Consider the following 19,754-nt stretch of genomic DNA (forward strand, 5'->3'; position numbering starts at 1 on the left):
ATGCAATGTTTTACTAACACTGTTATCTGGTATATTGTGTGTGTGTGTGTGTGTTTGTGTGTGTGTATGTGTGTGTGTGTATATATATATATATATATATATATATATATATATATATATATAGCCTAATGTAACATTTATATTGTTAACACATTTGATTGTAGCTGGTAATGAATTTGTACAGATGTAGATCATATGATATAAATGACTCTGGGGGACCTTTGACAGGCTTTTCCACTTAAAAGGGTGAAATTGGTTTAATTGCTTTGTATTCACATTTCCTCCCAGAGAAGTTTGTTTCTTAGATATCTAAATTGGATTATCTAACTCTGTGGGTAACACTTTAGTGTAATATGTTTATCTGACAAGGCTAATGCACTTATTTACTCATAAACTGCAGCGCCTATTATGTACATAATAATTATAATAACCATTTCCTCTTTCCTTGTAGGGATATATGACTGTCAGCTACTGAACAGACAACCAGATCTTACATTTTTAGTTCATAGTGGCACAGTAATAGCTGGACAACCTTGACCCTCAACGGGATTGCCTTCTGGGTAGCAACATGTCAGACAGTGACAAGAGACTGGAGCTCTTAAGAAAGATCCTCAATGGATGCAGTGTAGACCCATCCTGTAATAACTCCAGCGTCGACAGTGGGCTGGAGATTCTAGATGATGGATGCCCCTGGCTAAGAATAGTTATCTCTGTAGTTTACTTTGTCGTGGCCACAGCAGGAGTGTTAGGGAACTTGTTAGTGATGTTCCTGTTGTATTCCACTCGCACCCTCACCACAGGCACCATCAATTTCTTTGTGTTCAACCTAGCTTTGGCTCACTTGCTGTTCTCCCTTGCCTTGCCGTTTTGGGCCGTAGACATTGCGCTGGACTACAGCTGGCCTTTTGGCTTGGCCACATGCAAGGCTGTGTCCTTACTCACTGGCCTCAATGTGTTTGCTAGCTGCTTTTTCCTGACAGCTATGAGTTTGACCCGGTACTGCTATGTGGCCACTGCTCTGAAACCCAGTGCCTCCCCGTGCAGTAGATCATGCACTTTTCCGGTGGCCACTGCTTTTATCTGGGCTGGAGCGCTCGTAGCAGCAACACCCCGAGCTGTGTTTGCTGACCTGAAACATGTGGGCAACGACACAGCATGCCTGCTCCGTTTCCCAGATGGTACAGCCTGGCTTGGAATAAACCAGCTCCTTCGAGTGGTGGTGGGATTTCTGCTGCCCTACGCCACCATCACCCTCTCCTACCTGCTTCTGCTGCGCTTCCTCTGTCGGCACAAACTGAAGGGTGGGATTTCTCGGCGAAAGGCTGATATTTCAAAGTCTGTGGCTGTGGTGGTACTCTCATTCTGCATATGCTGGTTTCCGTATAACATCCTCACACTTTGGAGTGTTCTGATTCAACTTGACATTGTTGATATTAGCACCTCATTCTTCTTGGCTCAAACATACTTTTTCCCTCTGGCCAACTGCTTGGCTTTCACCAGCAGCTGCTTCAACCCCGTCATCTATTGCCTCGTGAGGAAAGAATACCGTGTGGCTCTCCACAATGTGCTCTTCAAGTTGAGCCTGGCTATAATGTCCAAGATACCCTATGGCATTAATTCTGAGGAGGGCTCGGGACAAGCTGGGGATGTGGTTATTCCACTCAACAACATGTACAGCAAGACAAACCAAACTGACACACGGGGATATGTACCTCTGTCAACACTTCCAACAGTAGAGGCCACCCTGTAAAGCCACAACACAATGATCAAATTCTTTACACCTAAACTTACTAGTTACTAGTTTAAAGTAACAAGGAATGGCATGTTTCATTTTTACGGTGTGCTTTAGGAGGACCTGTCTTTTCCTCTAAGGATGTGCAGAATGTATATTTCAGATATGTTGTGAATACGCTGCATATTAAACACACCTAAGCTTTTGTGGGTCTTGTATTGTGTCTGACTAGGCTACACGACTCAAGTTTCAACTGTCTTTCCTATTCCTTTTCTTCTCCATCTTCTCATTATGTTGTATTATTAACATGAAATACTATTCAGTAGTTTACTATTTTATAAAAATGTACAGATGTTTACTGCTGCATTTTGGAACAGTTAATATTGCTGCACTGTAAGTCTGGATTGTGGTTGTCTTGTCCAGGTGTGAACACAATTTGTCATTTGTTTGAATAGAAATTAATAAAAGAAATTGTTCCAAACCTGCGCTTTTTATTATGTTTTTTTCCCCCACATCATCTAGTCTTTCTGTGTATGTGTCTGTCTTTCTTACCTTGTGATGCTTACCTTATGCTGTCTATAATGTCATTAATATTGGAAATACATAAGTTACATTTAGCATGTTTAGTCTTGCTACACAGTTATTCAGACTAATAAAGGTATAGGTTGTTGCTTTAAGAAAAACAGTGCTATCACATGGTGTAGACTAAAGAAAAGTGAAATACCAAGTTAGAAAAAGTAGTAGTAGAAGTCATTGCTTGAAAGAAAAAAAAAATCAATATTTGGTACCTTAAAACATCAACATAAAACATAAATATAAACTACCATGGCCAATTTAGTGGCAACAGCTGTCTCACGTTTTATGAGAGCAGAAAAGTGTTTTTCTTTTTTAACATTACACCCGAATTGAAAAGACAGGATATTCAAATATAATCATATATCAGGATGAACTCTGTTAGAAGTATCATTCTGTCTCATGGGTTTCAATACTGTTTAGATAAAGCTTTTGGGAAAGGGACCAATATGCTACATCCTGGTACACCACACGATGGTGCTGTTGATCAACTTTAAAAACTGAACGAGGCTCAAACTGATCCCATACAAGTAACATGGTTATGCATCTTTCAGAGTTATTATATTTCCGTTCTTCTATAAATCACTTTGACTTTTATCTAAATTTGATTCTAATCATTAGATGCCTCAGTAAGCACTTGATTTCTTGTTGGATTCCACTCTGTTTTATCAATTATTCTTTCTGAATTCTAAAATGACTTCTCTATTAACTCACTTCAGTCTTTGACAGTAGAATGCAAGTCAATTTAAGAAACCAGAATTTAGCACATTTTTTCCACAACATTTTCAAGCTAGATTGTTTGCACTGCAGACACATAACAAATTGATTACAAGCATACAAGACCCATCAAGGAGTGTGATAGTGTCTGAGAGGAAAGTGGGAGCTGTGAAAGTGATTCCTGCAGAGGGCAGTGTGTCAGGCAGATGATTGGTTGTCTGCAGTCCTCTGGCATCAAGACCTGATGGAGAGCAGCTGACATCCGGCAACCTGAAAGTAACTTAGTACACACATTTACTCAAATGCTGTACCTAAGTACTTGTACTTTACTTGCACAATTCCATTTTAATGCGGTTTTATACTTCTACTCCACTGCATTTCAGAGGCAAATACTCCACTACACTTAACTGATAACTTCAGTTACTTTGCAGATTTAAGGTACTAACACAAAATATAAATCCGCTAATAAATTAGATACTCAGCAGTATATTAAAGAATTAAAATGATATCCACCATTGCTAACTGCAACATTAAAGTGATGTACACATGAATGAATGAATGAATGGATTCTTACTTTTGCACTTTTACTTTTTGAATGCAGGACTTTTACTTGTATCAGAGTATTTTTAGACTGTATAGTGGTGCTTTTCATTACGTAAACAGAGATGAGATGGACGAGGTTGGTTTGCAGATGCTTCGGGATGATTGTGTTGGATATTAAATCCACAAACAGTATTTTGGCATTTAAAGCCAGCGCTGTCAATGTATTCCAGGACAAACTGGAGGGTCACACTGACAACTTCATAGGACCTACAGTATGGGAGTCAACATTACTCAACCACAATGTTACCAGCTTTTATTTGACTATAAAGAAATATTAATAGATTTGTTTGGCCACTTGTGGGCAGCAAAAGAAACTGAAAACAACATCTGGATTTTGTTCTATTAAGTTGATACGGTGAACATGTTGGCACAAACAGTTGCCTGTTTACACATCCAGTAGATATAGGCCAACATTAGCATTCAAGCTTAAGAGAGGAGCATTGACTGAGGCGGTCTCTTTTGGATTCTTCTCCACTCTTTTAGGGCTTTATCACAAATTATGTAAATACTTTATAAAGTATGTATTTATAAAAATCTTTACACTTTACACCCTGTCTTCAAAGAATTTAATGGAAACCCAATGCTTAGCTCTATGTAACCCAAATGTAACCATAGCTTAATTGGGTACTTAAAATAAAAGATCTTCAGTTTGGGATTTATTAATTTATTTAAATCACTCAGAAAAATCACCTGAAAAATGAATACATTCCCTTTGTTCAAACAAAACAAATGATATCAATCAAGTATACTTACACTAATAATAATAATAATAATAATTACAAGCGCAATCATACCTACAATAACTACCATTATAAATAAAACTACCAACATTAAACATCCACCATACAACATCAGGGGACTGGAGGGTATGGCTTATCCACGGGGCATGGCTTATTTCAAAAGAAATGTCAAGTAAATTAAGGTATTACATCCAGTAGGCCCAATTCAAGTCAGAAACCCCACCAACTATATATTTGTGACACAGATCAATTGTGCAGAATGATAGCTGCCAAGAAAAATACTTTGTTTCATCCCAAAATTCTATACATCCATTTTAGAAACATAAATATGTTCATAGATGTTAAATACCCTTATTCAAAATATACAAGATCTCTCATTTCATTTATTAGGTCCTGCTTTAGCTGCAGCAAAGCGGCAGTTATTCTCCCTTGGGTCAACAAAAGGTTCATACATCCTCTAAAATGTCATGATTCTGTAAACATAAAGCACTTCTTCAATTTTATTTCTTCAAATATTCCTCATCAAGTTTTATAACACTGGAACTGTTTTTCATTTGGACCAAGAAACTCAAGAAGCTCTTGTTCCCTTTTTATGTAACAAATAATTCAACAGAAGGTGTAAATTAAACTATTTATATGGATGAGGCGAGGGCCAGGAACCAACCAAAATAAGAACAGAGTAGTTGTCTTAGCACAGACCCCTCATTTCATGTGCTTTTTAAAATTGTATTTAGCTTTAATGGTCACTTAAGATTGCGTTTCACTATTTTTGTGCATTTGGCATTAAAGATATCAAAAGTTCTTGCTAGCAATATCTCCGTGTTCCTTGTAACACCTGAGAGTCTGACGAATATCTGGAACACAATCTCATCCTGTGATTAAAAGCATATTTGTATGAATGCAATGGTAACGGCACTTAAATACAATAGTAAACCCTGTGATGGTGAAAGTTTTATATATAGGAAATCCTAAAATGGCAATGAACAAGCAACCAAAAATTTAGCCTGATTTTGCATTTGATAAGAGAGAGAAAATTGGACCTTTTTGTTAACACTGTGCATTAAATTAATGGAGGTTTTTAGTCACATGGAATAAAGTATCCTCTCAGGTTGTGGTATAAACCACAATAAGGATCCTTAATTCCAACAGAGAAGGGAGATGAGGACAGGATTTCAGAGGTAGCACACTGTACCACTGCAGCTAATACAGAGAGAGTTTTAAGAATGCATGGGCATATCGTATATTTTTATGTCTTTATAAACTTTTTTTTCAGATTATGGATTGCAGCTTCTCATAAAATGAAAACAGAAGTGCAGTATTAACATTTCAAAATACTGTATTGCAATGCAGGCCAAACAAATAAACGCGTGTTTCAAAAGAAGATTACTTAAAACTGCAATCCAGTATTGTTGAAAGCACCACTGCTATTTCGGTTTCACAAACATAGTCGAGATATTTTAATTTGTCTCATTATTCTACAGAACAGAAATGTGGGAAATTATTCCGCTCTCATCCCATGAACGCAATCATACCATAGCACTGTAGTTTCTGGATTGCAGCATTAAGAGTTTAAGAATATAAGAATCCGTTTTTTTACCACAAGTTCAACATGCCTGAAGGCCTACCCTTGATTTGAATACATTTTACATATAAGAATAGATATACATTAAGCTATTTTATACATTTCTGGTAACATAAACATATAACTTTGTATCATTGATATTTATCTTGAAAAGAAAACATCTTTTTAAAGGCAAGAGGTTAAGATAAATTATATCAAACATGAAATTTGTAATATAAATGATTCTGACTAACATACAGAGTTAACCAACACACTGCTTATTAATTCATCACCTGACTACAAAAAAAGGACATTTAATATACAAAGTTTACAAGTTTTTTTGTATTGGCATTGTTATTTTGGGCCCTGTGGCACAGACTGTAAGGCAGTCAGATCCTATGCACATATACTACATATCCCTGCTTGGAAACTCTTTATTGTTCTGTTGTTTTCACGGTCTCTCCTCTTTTGTTGTCTGCGATTTCTGTTCATTTCTCTCAGTATTTCCATGTTGTATAATGCAAAAGGCTGAATGCCACCCTCTTCTGCAAAAAACGGAAGAGTCAGCAGGTTGTATTTAAAAAAGATGCCTTCCAATAAGAAAGCCATGTCCCAAGTTTTTTTTGTACATTAGAATAATATCTGACAACAAACTGACTTACTCATCCTCGCATTTAAAAAGCACATGCAGAACTGTTGCACATCTATGCTTCAGAAACATTAAACACAACAGATGAGTAATTCACTACTTGCTATAATATGATTTGTTTCCAGTTGCACATAATGTTTATAATCATAGTTATTAAAATGTATTTATACAGCACTTTTCAAACCAATGTTACAAAGTGCTGTACTTCAAAACATGAAAAGGCTAAAAAGATAAATAATGAAAATGGCAGACCATGATTTTTTATTTAAAATTTTTTAGATTTTGGTAGTTTTGAAGTTGAATCATTACTTTACTTTACTGAGGCTTGGTTAGTTTAGGCTGGCTTTAGACTAACACTGTCTCTCAGATGTAACTGTCCATGAGACAAGCATTCATTAGAAACTGTAGATTAAAGATGAGCTGGAGTCCTGTTGTGGCTATCAGAAATGCAGCTGTCAGTATTATCTTTCAGAAATTTCTGATTGCATAACCTGTCTTAAAGCTGGAGTGCGGGGCTTTTACATATAACTGAACTTGAAGAGCGCTTAGAGAAGAGAGAGGACTGAGGGCAGACACGGATGTCACATTACTACTCTTGGACAGGTTGGTATTTGTAGAAGTAGGTTATGTAACTATTAAATTTACTCTACCTAAATAATAGATTACTGTCTTGGAACTGTGGACATTTCTCTGTATTTTTGTAATTCTGAACACGAGTGAGAGGCGAGCTCAACTGTAGGTATACGTCACCAGCATGCGTCGACAGTGTAATTACCCTTACTGCCAGAAGGGGAGACAAAAGTTCCGCACTGCAGGTTTAAAGACCATGTTAAATAGATATAATATAGTTTGTTTTCCTTCATAAGGGAAGGGAGCACTCCAGTGACTTAGTATTGCACTTCCATTAAGTTAGAGGCCTTTATAAAAAGAACTGAGGCAGAGATATCTGGACTCTTAGAACCCATTTACACCTGGAATTAACCTGTAATCTGGATGTCCTAACTGGTTAATGAAAATGCATGTAATGCAAGGTTTGAATGCATTCAGTGCATTGTGATCGCATCTCCACCAGGTGTAAATCACATTCGTACAGTGTGACCACATTCTTCAGAAAAAAAAAATGCAGAACAGGTTGAAAGTTCACCTAACTTAGACTCTCTCCACTAGCTTAAGCTGCCCGCCAAGTAGTAGCAGTAGCTAACAACTCTTTCCTTGCAAAATGTGATTTAGAAATTACTGAGCAAACAAACATGGCATGGGATGCGCCATGTTTGTTATTCACCACCCCAGACTAATTAACATATTGAGATCCGTAGATTAATACCAGGTGTAGATGCAAAGGCCTGCTTATATGGAGATACAGATCACATGATAACACCAAGTGTAAATGGGGCCTCTGTGCCTAGCATGGGTCACGCTCCAAAATGCTGGATCCTACATTTCCCATAATGCAACCAATAGCTTTTTCTTTCCTAGCCCCTACTGCCTGGTTAATGCCGACGTCAGTCAAACTCCACACCCGCAGTTTGTAACGCAGACTTTGTGTTTTAAATGCAGAGACTCCAAACCCAAGCTGAGATGTTAGATTCTCAAAGCTCCTCCAGAGCCACAGAGGACATTATAAAACTGTTTCCACAGGCTGAGAAGTCCTGTAATGCATAAATTGGTGGAGTGCCCCTTTAAATTGACACGATTATTCTTTCATGTCAGGTTGTTCTGTCTATTATTTACGAAGCACTTTGTATCACTGCTTTGAAATGTCATATATTCTTTATTATGATTAATATTATTATTATCACAAAGTGAACAAAACACATTATAATCTCAGATTGTTTTTGTAAAGTATTTCCATTATTAAAAAGGTTTAGTAGCTTTAAGATATAATTCTTCTATACACAGAGTCAAAAGAGTGTTGGTCTGGCTTTACACTGTGAGCCGAAGGAAAATGTAACCAATAAGATTTAGATTGTATTTAAAGCAGTTAGTTGATTTTAGGATTTGTTTGGCATCTATTCAGATGGGATGGCGGTACTATAAAAGATGCAAAAATCATAATGATGACCACCTTTGTAAGTGAGAATATGTTACTAAATGATTCAATCAGAATCAAATAGTAAAATAGGTCTTTGCTTGGGCCCTGTATCCGAGGATCATGGATGGCAAATTATTTGACAACATGTTTGTTGTTAATCACAGGCGTCACCATGAGGAGATATTGTGCTTTTAAAAGCCTTTTCAACATTTTGTCTGCAGCCACTTAGGTGAGAAGCGAGTGTGCTGCTTGTAGCGGGGAAATTCATGAATCCATCTTCATCCCCAGTGTTTTCCGCTTCTTCCGATTAAATAAAGAAACTCGATAGGTTCAGTATTGCCATTTTTGTGGCATTGGCTTATATTTCAGTCAAAATGTGCAGAAGATTTTCTGCACACATTGGTCCTCACGCTAAACTGATTGTCATGTTCTGGTACAGGCAAAGTTTAAATATGTGCAAAGTTTTTTTTTTGTTTTTTTTTTAAGAAGGTTGTGAGATGAAGCCTCCAGTGGTCCTGCTGGATCCACTACAGAGCGTCTCTTCATGGGTTTTTGTAGGAGGATCAGAATCAGTCTTCTTACACTCGAGTGACCATCATGAACTCTGGTCACTTTGGAATTGACAGTCAGGATCCTGGGTGGCCACCATAGCCCTGGCAGATAGACTGAAGGGAGAAAAAAAAATGCATGAAATTACAACTTATTTCCATTTACAACTTCGAGAGAGCACAAGTTTGAAGGAATAGTTAAGACATTTTCAGAGAGTTGGATGAGAGGATCACTCTCCAAGGTACCACTCTCATGTCTGTATGTTAAATATGCAGCTGGAGCCAGCAGCTAGTTAGCTTAGCTTAGCATAAACACTGGAAACGGCTAGCCTCGCTCTGTCCAGAGGTAGAAAATTCTGCCTACCAGCTCCACTAAAGTTATTTGTAAGTAAGTTTGCTTACTTCATACAGCTGAAATGTAAAAATTGATGATCTACTAGCTTACAGGATGTTATGTGCTGGAGTATTTCTCGGCCAAAGTGATTAGCAGGCAACCAGCGGAGGCTCCAAGAAGTTACTGCTCCTGGCCAAGAAACAGTCCAGCAAATAACCTAGCCCCTTGGACAGAGCCAGGCTTACTGTGTCCTTATTTCCAGTCTTTGTGCTTTGCTAAACTACAAAAACCAGCTGCTGGCTACAGTTACATATTTAACATACAGACATGAGAGCGGTATAGATCTTCTCATCAAACTCTCAGCAAGAAAGCAGATGGATGCATTTCCCAAAATGTCAAATTATTACTTTAAATCTTAATTCTCTATTTTTGGGAAAGAACTGTTCACACTCACACACAGGAATTAAGACTCTCCCAAGCTGAAGGAACAGCATTTCTCAACACTTACTTGGACTATTATTTTTATTTAATGGGACTCCAATAACTCAAACATTCAATATTGGCCAGACGGTGGGGTAGTGATGACGCAGTGGATAAGACGCATGCCTTTGGTGTAAGAAACCCGGGTTCAACTCCCTGCTTAAGCAAGACACTTAACCCCTAGTTGCTCCAGAGACATGCAACCGCTTACATATACAGAAATTTTAAGTCGCTTTGGATAAAAGCATCAGCTTCATGTAAATGTAATTCCTTCAGTTGGCAGCATTGTAAATTCCTTTTTGATACTAACAATGAACTCGCTTTTGTTATTTAAATTATGCCAAATAAGAAACTAAAAAACAATCATATTAATAACCAAGGTTTTCACACTGAGATTTGAGGCATTTAAGAGTTCAAACTTAATATTCACGGTTAGTTTGGTAAACAGCTAAAAGATGCCGGTGACAGTTCCTGATGATGGCTAGCTTGAGTGGGAGGCTGTTGGAGTACAGTCATACAGCAGCAGCATCAGACTGTTGTCTCCAACTAAATCTCAGCCTAGCCGGGCTCAAACAGTTGGCTATTAGCAGGTAGGTTATTTATAAAAATCACTTGGCCTAAAGATACTTGGTGATTTAATCAAATATATCCAGTATCTGTACGGCTAAGCAATATCTGCCCCCAGTGTTGGGTCAGTGATCCACTTGGACAAGGGAAGACCGAAGGGGAATGATGGTTGACAGGTCAATCTTAATTTATTAAGGTATCGCGAATGCTCAGGTTCACAGGTAGTAAAATAACTAGAAGACATGTCTATAAAACAAAGGTTTGGTTAAAACGAAATGACTGTACAAACACAAGTGAAATTGCATTAAGGGATCTTTGGTTTTCCCCTAAAAATGGGAGTGGCCATGACATTTTACAAACTACCGTATATGCCCGTCTGATCCATCACGAGAGTGTTGTTTTTATAGCTATGACTATAATTTGAGCCTAAAAGGACGGCTTGCAAACTAATCCTGCTTTGCAAACATGAAACTTCTAAATTAGGCTGCAGAATTTGGACATCTCTTTTCATCACACGCTCATAGTAAGTCTGGTGTAAAAAAACAATTACAATCTCACAGCAGACCCAGTACAGAAACACTTCTATATATGGTTTGAGTTAGCAAGAGGCAATTTTGTCTATTTGTTTTGAGCTGAAAGGAGGTAACAGTGTATTTCAAGGATAGCAAATGTTTCTCCTGAGTTATTTCAGCGTAAGCGCGGCACACACAGCCTCTTCACCTGCGTCACAATCCAGCCCACATGGTGCATTCACGAAGCTGAGCCCTGCAGAATTATTGTGACGCTGCTGGTGAGTCACAGTCAAGGTTTTCTAATGATCAATGCATTCTGTGGTATAATAGCTATCTTTTTGTGCTAAATAATATTCCGTTTCAGTGTTGAAGACTTGCTATTCCTTCACAGAGACAAACTAGATTAACCTATGTAGATACACATTTAAACCCCATCCAGCTCTTGATTTTTAGGATCAGCACCGTTTCCATTCTCCCTTCAGGCATGTGCAGTAAATGGTGAAATGTTATTTCAGATGTGACATGAATGTGCTTTTGAAAGATGGGAATAGGTGAAGTGTATGACAGCTGCAAACTTTTTTCCCCTGCACTGGTTTTGGCAAAAGCTTTGGATGTGATGCAAGAAGTATGCAAACTGTTTTAAGACATGACTGGTTTAGCAAATAGGGATGATAAAAGATGTAGACACAGGCACAAACCTGGTCTGTGAGGATTCGAGGCTTAATATCAGGAATGGCACCCCCTCTCAGCTCATCTTCCACAGCCATGAGTCTGACAACAGGGAAATAGACACAAACATCCCGGTTGACAAAAATAGAGTTATGAAGCCGGTGTTCTTCAAATTTACTGTAGGATTATGTGGCCATATGATGATATTAAGGTCTTGACATGTATGTTGTTACATTCAGCTATCCTCAGAGCTTCCTGAAGCTGAATCTGAACTGTCTTCAAAACCATCCAGGCAGTTCAAATTCAGCTGTTCAGATATAGAACTTGAAATGAATGTGTGCGGGATAGTTAAGTGTGCAACCATCTGCGCTATCTGTACTCAAAGGATTTTTTTTTTATTTAACTGAAGGAGGCTTTCTACCAAAAGAGATGAGATGTGAGCTCTGTACACTCCAGTTTTACAAACCTTTGGCATTCAGAAATAAATTGAATGTGCTGCACAAAGCATTTCATTGGGTAGGAACCCCACTTTGTTCCATGAAACAAGTACATTCCCTTTTGTGGCTACAGTCAGAATAAGTCTGGCTTGGCTTCTTCTGCCCTCGTAAACTAGTTACTGAAATAAAATAAAACCAATTGAAATGAATTTGAATTTAACCTTATGAAGTGTTTCATATTAAGTATGAGACTAATGGGTATGGTTTTTGGTATTAGTTGTGATATTTAAATGACCTACATTTAAAGGAATAATTCCACATTTTGTATACACTTATTTGCCTTTGAGAAGATCACTACCACTCTTTGGTCTGTGCGTTAAAGGTACCCTGTGGAGGTTTTGACCACTACTTGTGCTTTGGAGCAATGTGTTGATGAGTGAGTCCAATGATTATGAGTCCAATAGCCAAGTTTCCTTACAAATGTAGCACAATCTGCAAAAGAAAATGCAAATGAATGTGCCCGTTTCCATCCACTTCTATTAATATTAGGAGTTGAACGCATCAAGATCCAGCCGGGTGCCATTAAACCATTGCAGAGGAATAGGGCGCAACAAGATGATGTAATAAAAACAGCGCCAGTCAAACCTCAAACGATGGGGAAAAAATGTAGAAAATATGGCATTTCTGTTTTTGTATTTTATTAATTTTAGGAAGGTTGTAGTCTCCTCATCATTTCCCCAGATCTGTTGTTTTTGTCTGCAGCTATTTTTAGTCTCTTCACTGGAGCGAAAGCTTGACGGACATTTAAGTCCAATGCTTCATGTGCACCATGATTACTTTGCTTTGTTTCCATTGTACTTTGTCACATTTTCTTTTTATTTATACACCAATATCTCCACATCAGCCAAGCATAAAAACTTAATTTCTGCATTTCCACACAGGTGTTTAAAGTAAAAATTGAAAAAGTGCATAAATACAGGTGGATGGAAACGCACATGGAGATGCACATAAATATTAACATAAACCCGGCCATGCATGGACTTTGGTAACACGATACAAATTCATCTGTCAATATAAACTGTTTACAAAAAAACCCTCCACAGGATACCTTCAAGTGTGGAGCTCAGCCAGGAGGTAATTTAGTATAAAGACTATCAGCACCTCTAAAGCTTGCTAATAAACATGTGGCACCTCATTTGTTTAATCCAAACAAAAAAAGAAATGTAAATATTGTGTGGTTTTAGAGGGGAGTTTCTTTCATTTATTTGGACACATCCACGCTAGCTGTTTCCCTCTGCTTCCAGTCTTTATGCTAAGCTAAGCTAATTTCCTCCTTTTACCTGAAAGAGTGATTTCTATGTTCTCATTTAACACTCTTAGAAAAAAAGCAATTAAGCATATTGCACAAAATGTTGAAATATTTCTTTAAAAATGGATACATATGATGTCATGCAAGTTTTATTACAGTGGAAAACTTCAACTTTTAATTATATTTTGTGAGGAGCCTAAAAGTTTAGTGAAGACTGACTTCCAGATTCTTCTTCCTGCACTAAGCAAAGATATGTTCCACTGTCAAGTGAGTCACAAGTCTGAGTACTTATACAACAGACACTTTTAACCACCTTTACTTTGCATGAATTCTCCATTTTGTTGCAGGACTTAAATATTTGCTTTTACAGCTGCACTAGATTACTTGCTACACAGGATCGATTGTTGTTACACAGTAAGTATTCAGTCAGTCATTGCCTGACCAAGTCCCATGAATGTGAGTAGCAGTAACAGGCTGTCGCGAAAGTCTCCATGCCAAATACACTATTTGTATATGATATAATATAAATAATCTTGATTTAAGGCATACATTCAAAAGATATTCTGCCTTTCAAGTTTTGCATAAAATCCTATTTTATGATTCTTATTTTTTTATCTTGGTAGTAACTTGAGTGACACATTTGATGCAATAGATAAAGCCAAGCAGTAACTGGCACATCCTTATTTCTGCCATTTGTGGTTCATTCACCTGGTGATGATGCCTTTGATTTGACAGTCCTTCTCCATTTGCTGCTGCTTTAGACGGCGTTCACTGTCTTCCAGGCGGTTCTGATACTGCATTAGGATCTTGCTTGTCTGCTGTTCCTGCGACATAAGTCTCTGTTCATATTCTTCAAGCTTGCGATGAGACATCTTCAGCCGCTCTTTCAAGGAATGTATCTCTTCTTCGTACTCTTTAACCTGAAATAAACATAAAGTCACTTCACCTGTGTCGTCACAGGTATTCAGAAAGATTCCTGAATGATGAGTGACTTTACCAATATAGACACGGCTCTCTAGCACAGCTCTCATTATGCTAAGAAGTAAGTGGGATAAATGTGCAGACAAAACTGCAGTGGAATCGTCATACGCTTAAATGTGTGCAATCACACATTTCAATGCTGTGCATAGACAAGTCTTTCTAATATAGGAAAAAGTGTGAGGATTATTCATCATAGCAAATGCACAACAGTCACAACTATGCAACTTCTGTGATAGCGTTGATATATTGTTGCAATATGGCAGAACAGGTTGAAACAGTGTCAAAAAAGTGTGCTGACCCTCTCTAGTCTTGACTCATCCATGCTCTTAGAGTACTCTTTCAGCTGGCCCTCACGGTCTGGCCGCAGACTCTCTATGTCAGCAGAGAGGTGAGGCATGTTGGACACCCAGGCGACTGTCCGTTCGTTGAGGGCCGAGGTATTCAGAGTCGACTGAGAACCCTGAAGCAACAACACAGGTCTTCATCTTAGAAGTTTCTTGATATTTGACTTTTGCTGAAATATCTATAGATAATAATTGCCATACAAAGTATCCAAATTTGGTCTTTCTCTCATGACCATTTATACAAATAACAGAAAACATGTTAATATAATGGCATACGTTGTAAAGCTTGTGTTGTCACAGTAATAAATATTCCTTCTGTACAGTTTTGGAGCTCCATTTTAAATTAAAAAACTGTAGTTATATACTGACCTGTTTATTTCCTGGTTTGAGCAGATGCTGCTGTGGCGGCTGCAGCTGTGATGGTTGAGACTTCTTGGTACTTTTTGTGGGTGTGTCTGTTGACCCCTCTGCAGCCGCTGACGGACCCTGGTTCTCTTTGGCAGAGCTCGTCTGGTACGGGAGTCCAGGAGCTGGACTGTCTGTCACTGAAAGCTGTGAGTCCTGTTGTTGCTGTTGTTGTTGTTGCTGTTGCTGTTGCTGCTGCTGTTGTTGTTGTTGTTGTTGTTGTTGTTGATGTGCCTGCTGCTGAGTTTGGCGATGTTTCGGCTGACTGCCACTGAAGTTTGTGTCAGAAGAGTCGAGAAGGAGGTTCCTGCTCTGCGGCCGAACCTTCGGAGGTGTGGCGGTGGCTGGAGTGTTAATGGACCGCTGTGACTTGAGGTGTTGTGGCTGGGCAATGGATGTCTGGCGGACATGGTGAACTGTAGTAGGTGGTGTGGCCAAAGAGGCAGGAGTGCCCGTCCCAGTGGCCGTCTGAGATGCGACTCCCATCATGTGCTGCTGCTGCAGAGACTCCTGAGAGGAGAAAATAAGGTGGCCGATAAAAAAACAGACATGATGAAGAAAATTTACCAAATGTTTACTGAAAGCCATTATATGTACAATTTGAAAATATCGAACTTTGATGCCCCCTAGTGGTGAAATCCAGACACATCCAGAAGTGCAAATGGTTACCACATACCCCCCATGGATCTGAGTCTTGGACACCAAGGAATACACTCACTGCAACAATGTTTTAGCAGATTTTTCTACAAACAACAACATATGCCATCTGAATAATTTGAAAGATGCTATAAGTACATCGCACTGTGACAAGTAACGATGGACAGATGATAGGCAAGGCAACCTTTCCACAACAAGACCATGCAAAGTGCTTTACATAAGACAATAAAAAGGTAGATAGGAAGATATAAAATATGATGTCATATAAAATAACAAATGTATTTTTAAAAAAGTAAGACAAAATAGAAGATGATGAAGAAGAATAATAATACAAATGAAAGGCGTAGTTACAGTGCTGTGCAAAAAAATATGAGTGGAATTGTCCTAAATTTGACTTATCTAGAAGCAGTGGCAAACAGAAAAGTTTTGAACCTTGATTTGAAAGAAAAGTTGGAGCAGAACTCAGCAGAGCAGGTTTTATGAGTTTGTTCCAGATATGTGGTGCATCAGAACTGGATGGTGATGTTTTGTTTTGACTCTGGGAACAGTAAGTAGACTTGTCCCAGCTGATTTGAGAGGTCTGGATAGTCATGAATGTGTTTTGGCCCTAAACCATTCAGTGCTTTATAAACCAACAGCAGTATGTATACATGTTGATGTATAGCTGTAGCTAGATGGATAGATTGATAGATGGATGGATAAAGCACTGCCCTGAAACACCATCTGTATTAATAAGCAGGAGGCTTGTGATGTTTGTTCCATTAAGGCCCACGCAGCAGGACAGAAATAGCTCAAGACTACATGACAGTATCATTAAACACTTTAATTTTGCTCAGGCATACTGTAGTAAATGTATCAGTGTGAGGGAGTATACCATCAAGTCATATTTTCAAAAAGGTCAGTTTAAGTTTGTTTCATTAAAAGCTGCTGAATCCTACTGAACTCCATCAAAGAAGTGACAGTTTAATTAAACTTCAAAATGTGGGTTCCCATGTGTTTTAAAACAAGTTGGATTAATGACTAATTGTATGTGTCATAATTGTGCATGTATTATAAAATAACATTTCTCCAAATTTTACTGAAAATGCTCAACCTTCTAGTACACACTCAAAAAACTAAGTCTGATTTGCAGTAAAAGTGTGTCTAATTATGTGTAGTATCAATATTTATGACACTCTTTTCTGCCCTGTTTTGACCCACAGTGAGTTTTCTTTCCTATTGAAGCAAGGACACGCAGTATGACTGATGTCAAGCACCCTACACAGTTCATCAGAGCAGACCAGCCAATGAGCCTCCCTCAGTGTGCTGTCTGTAGCATAACAAGTGTCCTTCACATTACTGTTGGAGGTGCATATTCTGCTGCTCAGGAGAGGGCCATTTAGTACACGTTTCCTATTGTGTTGGTATCCGAGCCTGACAATCAGTACAAAGAAGGATCGAACGAACTGCAAGAGCCAATCTGAATTCAGCAATTCATGCAGACATTTTTGTTGCTCAGTCATGGGAGGTGTTAGAATCACACTAAGAATAAATGACAAGTAAATCTGGCTTGAAATTGGGAAATAACAAAAACAATCCAGGTATTTTTAAGAAAACTAAGAAAATAAATTCTTGGCTGTGACTGTCCTCATCACAACGTTGGTAGATCCAGTAGTCATAATACTGTGTTTGTACTGAATCAAAGTGATTGCTGAAGAAAAAACTAGGGACAGAAGCCATAGATCTACAGATATGTTACAAATAAGAGTAGAGTTACTCCAAAAAAAAAAAAAAAAAGACGAGGCATATTTGCAGTATCAAGCTTTGGGTCTGACTTAGATTTATGCAGAGATTTTTGTTGCTCAATAGTAACTTTTTGAGTAATTCTACTTTTACATGAGGGATATAAATTTTACTGACATCAGGCAGCATTTTTTAATCTTAACTGTCCACTCAAAGATTTAACAGGTTTGAATAACAATAAACATGTAAACAAGCCAGTAGTTTCAGGTGGACAGCTGTTTCGTCCGAAAAAAAATCTTACAGTAGCAGCTGTAATTAGAAACTTGTGTTAATATCTAACTTCTTATTGAAGCTGATGTCAACTTCAAATCCAAAGCAACCTGGTTCAGGCCTGTAAATGGTTTTAGTCCCAGAGAGGGTGAATCTTGATGAGCATGGCATTCACACTGTATGCTCAAAACCTTTAAAATGTAAAAAAATTATGTTTTCCAGCTTCTATTAAGCTGAGGATACCCACTGTTTTCTAAAAGGCTTGAGATGTACAGTAAGTTGCCTGTTTATTAGGTACAACTACAAAAAACAAATGCAGTCCAATACCAGTAAATCCTATGTTCATGAAAGTTATAAGTTTTTGTTTTCTGTTGAAACTGTTTAGACAGGTGTTGATTCAGCGGTGTGATCATTTTGATGGATGTACTTCTGTTATACACAGAGCTTCTATTGCTTAGCCAAAGTAAATATTGTCAGTATAGTGCAATAAGATTAACTGGCAACTGAGTCTATGCTGTGCCAGTTCCCACAGCCAAGCAACGATGGCAGCAACCAGTGTCAGGCATTATACACACACTAGGCGCTCCAGTTTGAAGATTTAGAACATGACCTAAATTATTTTAACCATTACAGATAGATAGGGAGAGGTTAGAGGTCACAAGTGAACAAAACACAACGAGAAACTGAATGAATAGCAGTCTGTGAACATTGTGAGTTTACGGACAAGCTAACAAGTTCTCCACCTGGTGGTGGTCTTTAAAATACAACACCATTCTGGCTATTTGGCTACAGTTCAGTATACATATGGAGACTAATTACTGTCCTACACTCATTAAGAGGCGGAGAGAATATCTATGATGACTGTTTGAGTCACCTCTTTGCCAATAAACTGACATTAGACTTCACTGTTCACTGCTTTTAACAAAACACTAAATTATAGACTCCCACAGACGGGTGGCATTGCATCCGTAAATATAAACACTGAACAGTCATGGTTTCTTTTATACTATGGGAGTCACTTGTGTAGATAAAACAGTAAAGCTATATTGCACAGATTTTGTTTCCTATATTTATTACACATGTAACATTTCTAGATTTTTGTAAAAGAAGAAAGAAGTTAAATGTTTAAAGCTAAGAAAATGTTCTTTAAAAGAAGATTGTTGCATATCATTATATACACAAAACTGTCTTTCTGTAATATATAAAGTGTGAAGATAAGTCATAGATTCCTACCTGCACCTGCAGTGACAGCTGGTGCCAGGCGTAGTCATTGCTCTGATTCTGCCGGGTGAAATCATCACTGTAGCTGTGTGAGTGGACAATGCTGGGCTGCACCAGACTGCTCTGTGACCGCAGGCCGGACAAGTCCTCGCTGCGGGAGAAAGCATTGTTGCCAAAGGCCGGCTGATAGTCGTGGTGGCCATTCTCGGGCTCAGGGGCAAGGAGAAGTGGAGGGGGATGGGGCTGAGACTGAGCTGGGGAGTTCTGGGCAGCCAGATGGAATAGCGGGTTCTGGAAAGACAGGGGGAAGTGCATGGCCGCTGCTGCCTGCTGCTGCTGTTGAGAGATGGATTCTGTGGGTCCCCCTATGTGGCCCATCTGGCTCAGCCTCAAACCGGAGCCCGATGAGCCCGCTGGCATATGTCCTCCCATACGAAGAGGGCCGCAGAGGTTCCCGAAGCTGTGACCGAGGCCAGCGATGGAGGCTTGAGAGGAGGTGAGCATGTCTCCCACAGAGTTCAGGTTGGAAATGCTGTTCATACGGGAGTCCTGAAGATCCATCATAGACACACTTTTATTCACACTATGGACCTGAGACAGACAACAAAAACATTTGTTATAGCTTTATTTTGGACTGGAATTTGTTATATACAAAAACACTATTTATGTCAAGGAAAACATGTGTGTGTGT

The 19,754-nt window shown here is 38.6% G+C and overlaps 2 protein-coding genes across 20 annotated transcripts in view; one reads left to right on the plus strand and one right to left on the minus strand.

The window, feature by feature from the left end:
• LOC123976340 (relaxin-3 receptor 1-like) overlaps positions 1 to 2,205 on the plus strand; it is a 47,767-nt gene extending 45,562 nt beyond the window's left edge. For all 19 annotated transcript variants that reach the window (XM_046058419.1, XM_046058418.1, XM_046058428.1 and 16 more), the window contains one exon: positions 452 to 2,205. In XM_046058419.1, coding sequence (XP_045914375.1) covers positions 569 to 1,750 — 1,182 coding nt within the window. In that variant the 5' untranslated portion in view covers positions 452 to 568 and the 3' untranslated portion in view covers positions 1,751 to 2,205. The remainder of the gene's footprint in view (positions 1 to 451) is intronic.
• Positions 2,206 to 9,057: 6,852 nt separating this feature from the next.
• The window catches only part of syngap1a (synaptic Ras GTPase activating protein 1a), a 24,334-nt gene continuing 13,637 nt past the window's right edge, over positions 9,058 to 19,754 (minus strand). The window contains exons 13-18 of the mRNA XM_046058436.1: positions 19,076 to 19,654; positions 15,158 to 15,703; positions 14,743 to 14,904; positions 14,172 to 14,383; positions 11,747 to 11,819; positions 9,058 to 9,272 (exon numbers count right to left, since the gene is read on the minus strand). Coding sequence (XP_045914392.1) covers positions 9,234 to 9,272; positions 11,747 to 11,819; positions 14,172 to 14,383; positions 14,743 to 14,904; positions 15,158 to 15,703; positions 19,076 to 19,654 — 1,611 coding nt within the window. The 3' untranslated portion in view covers positions 9,058 to 9,233. The remainder of the gene's footprint in view (positions 9,273 to 11,746; positions 11,820 to 14,171; positions 14,384 to 14,742; positions 14,905 to 15,157; positions 15,704 to 19,075; positions 19,655 to 19,754) is intronic.

The sequence above is a fragment of the Micropterus dolomieu genome, linkage group LG09 (assembly GCF_021292245.1).
Source record: "Micropterus dolomieu isolate WLL.071019.BEF.003 ecotype Adirondacks linkage group LG09, ASM2129224v1, whole genome shotgun sequence".
Classification (NCBI taxonomy): domain Eukaryota; kingdom Metazoa; phylum Chordata; class Actinopteri; order Centrarchiformes; family Centrarchidae; genus Micropterus; species Micropterus dolomieu.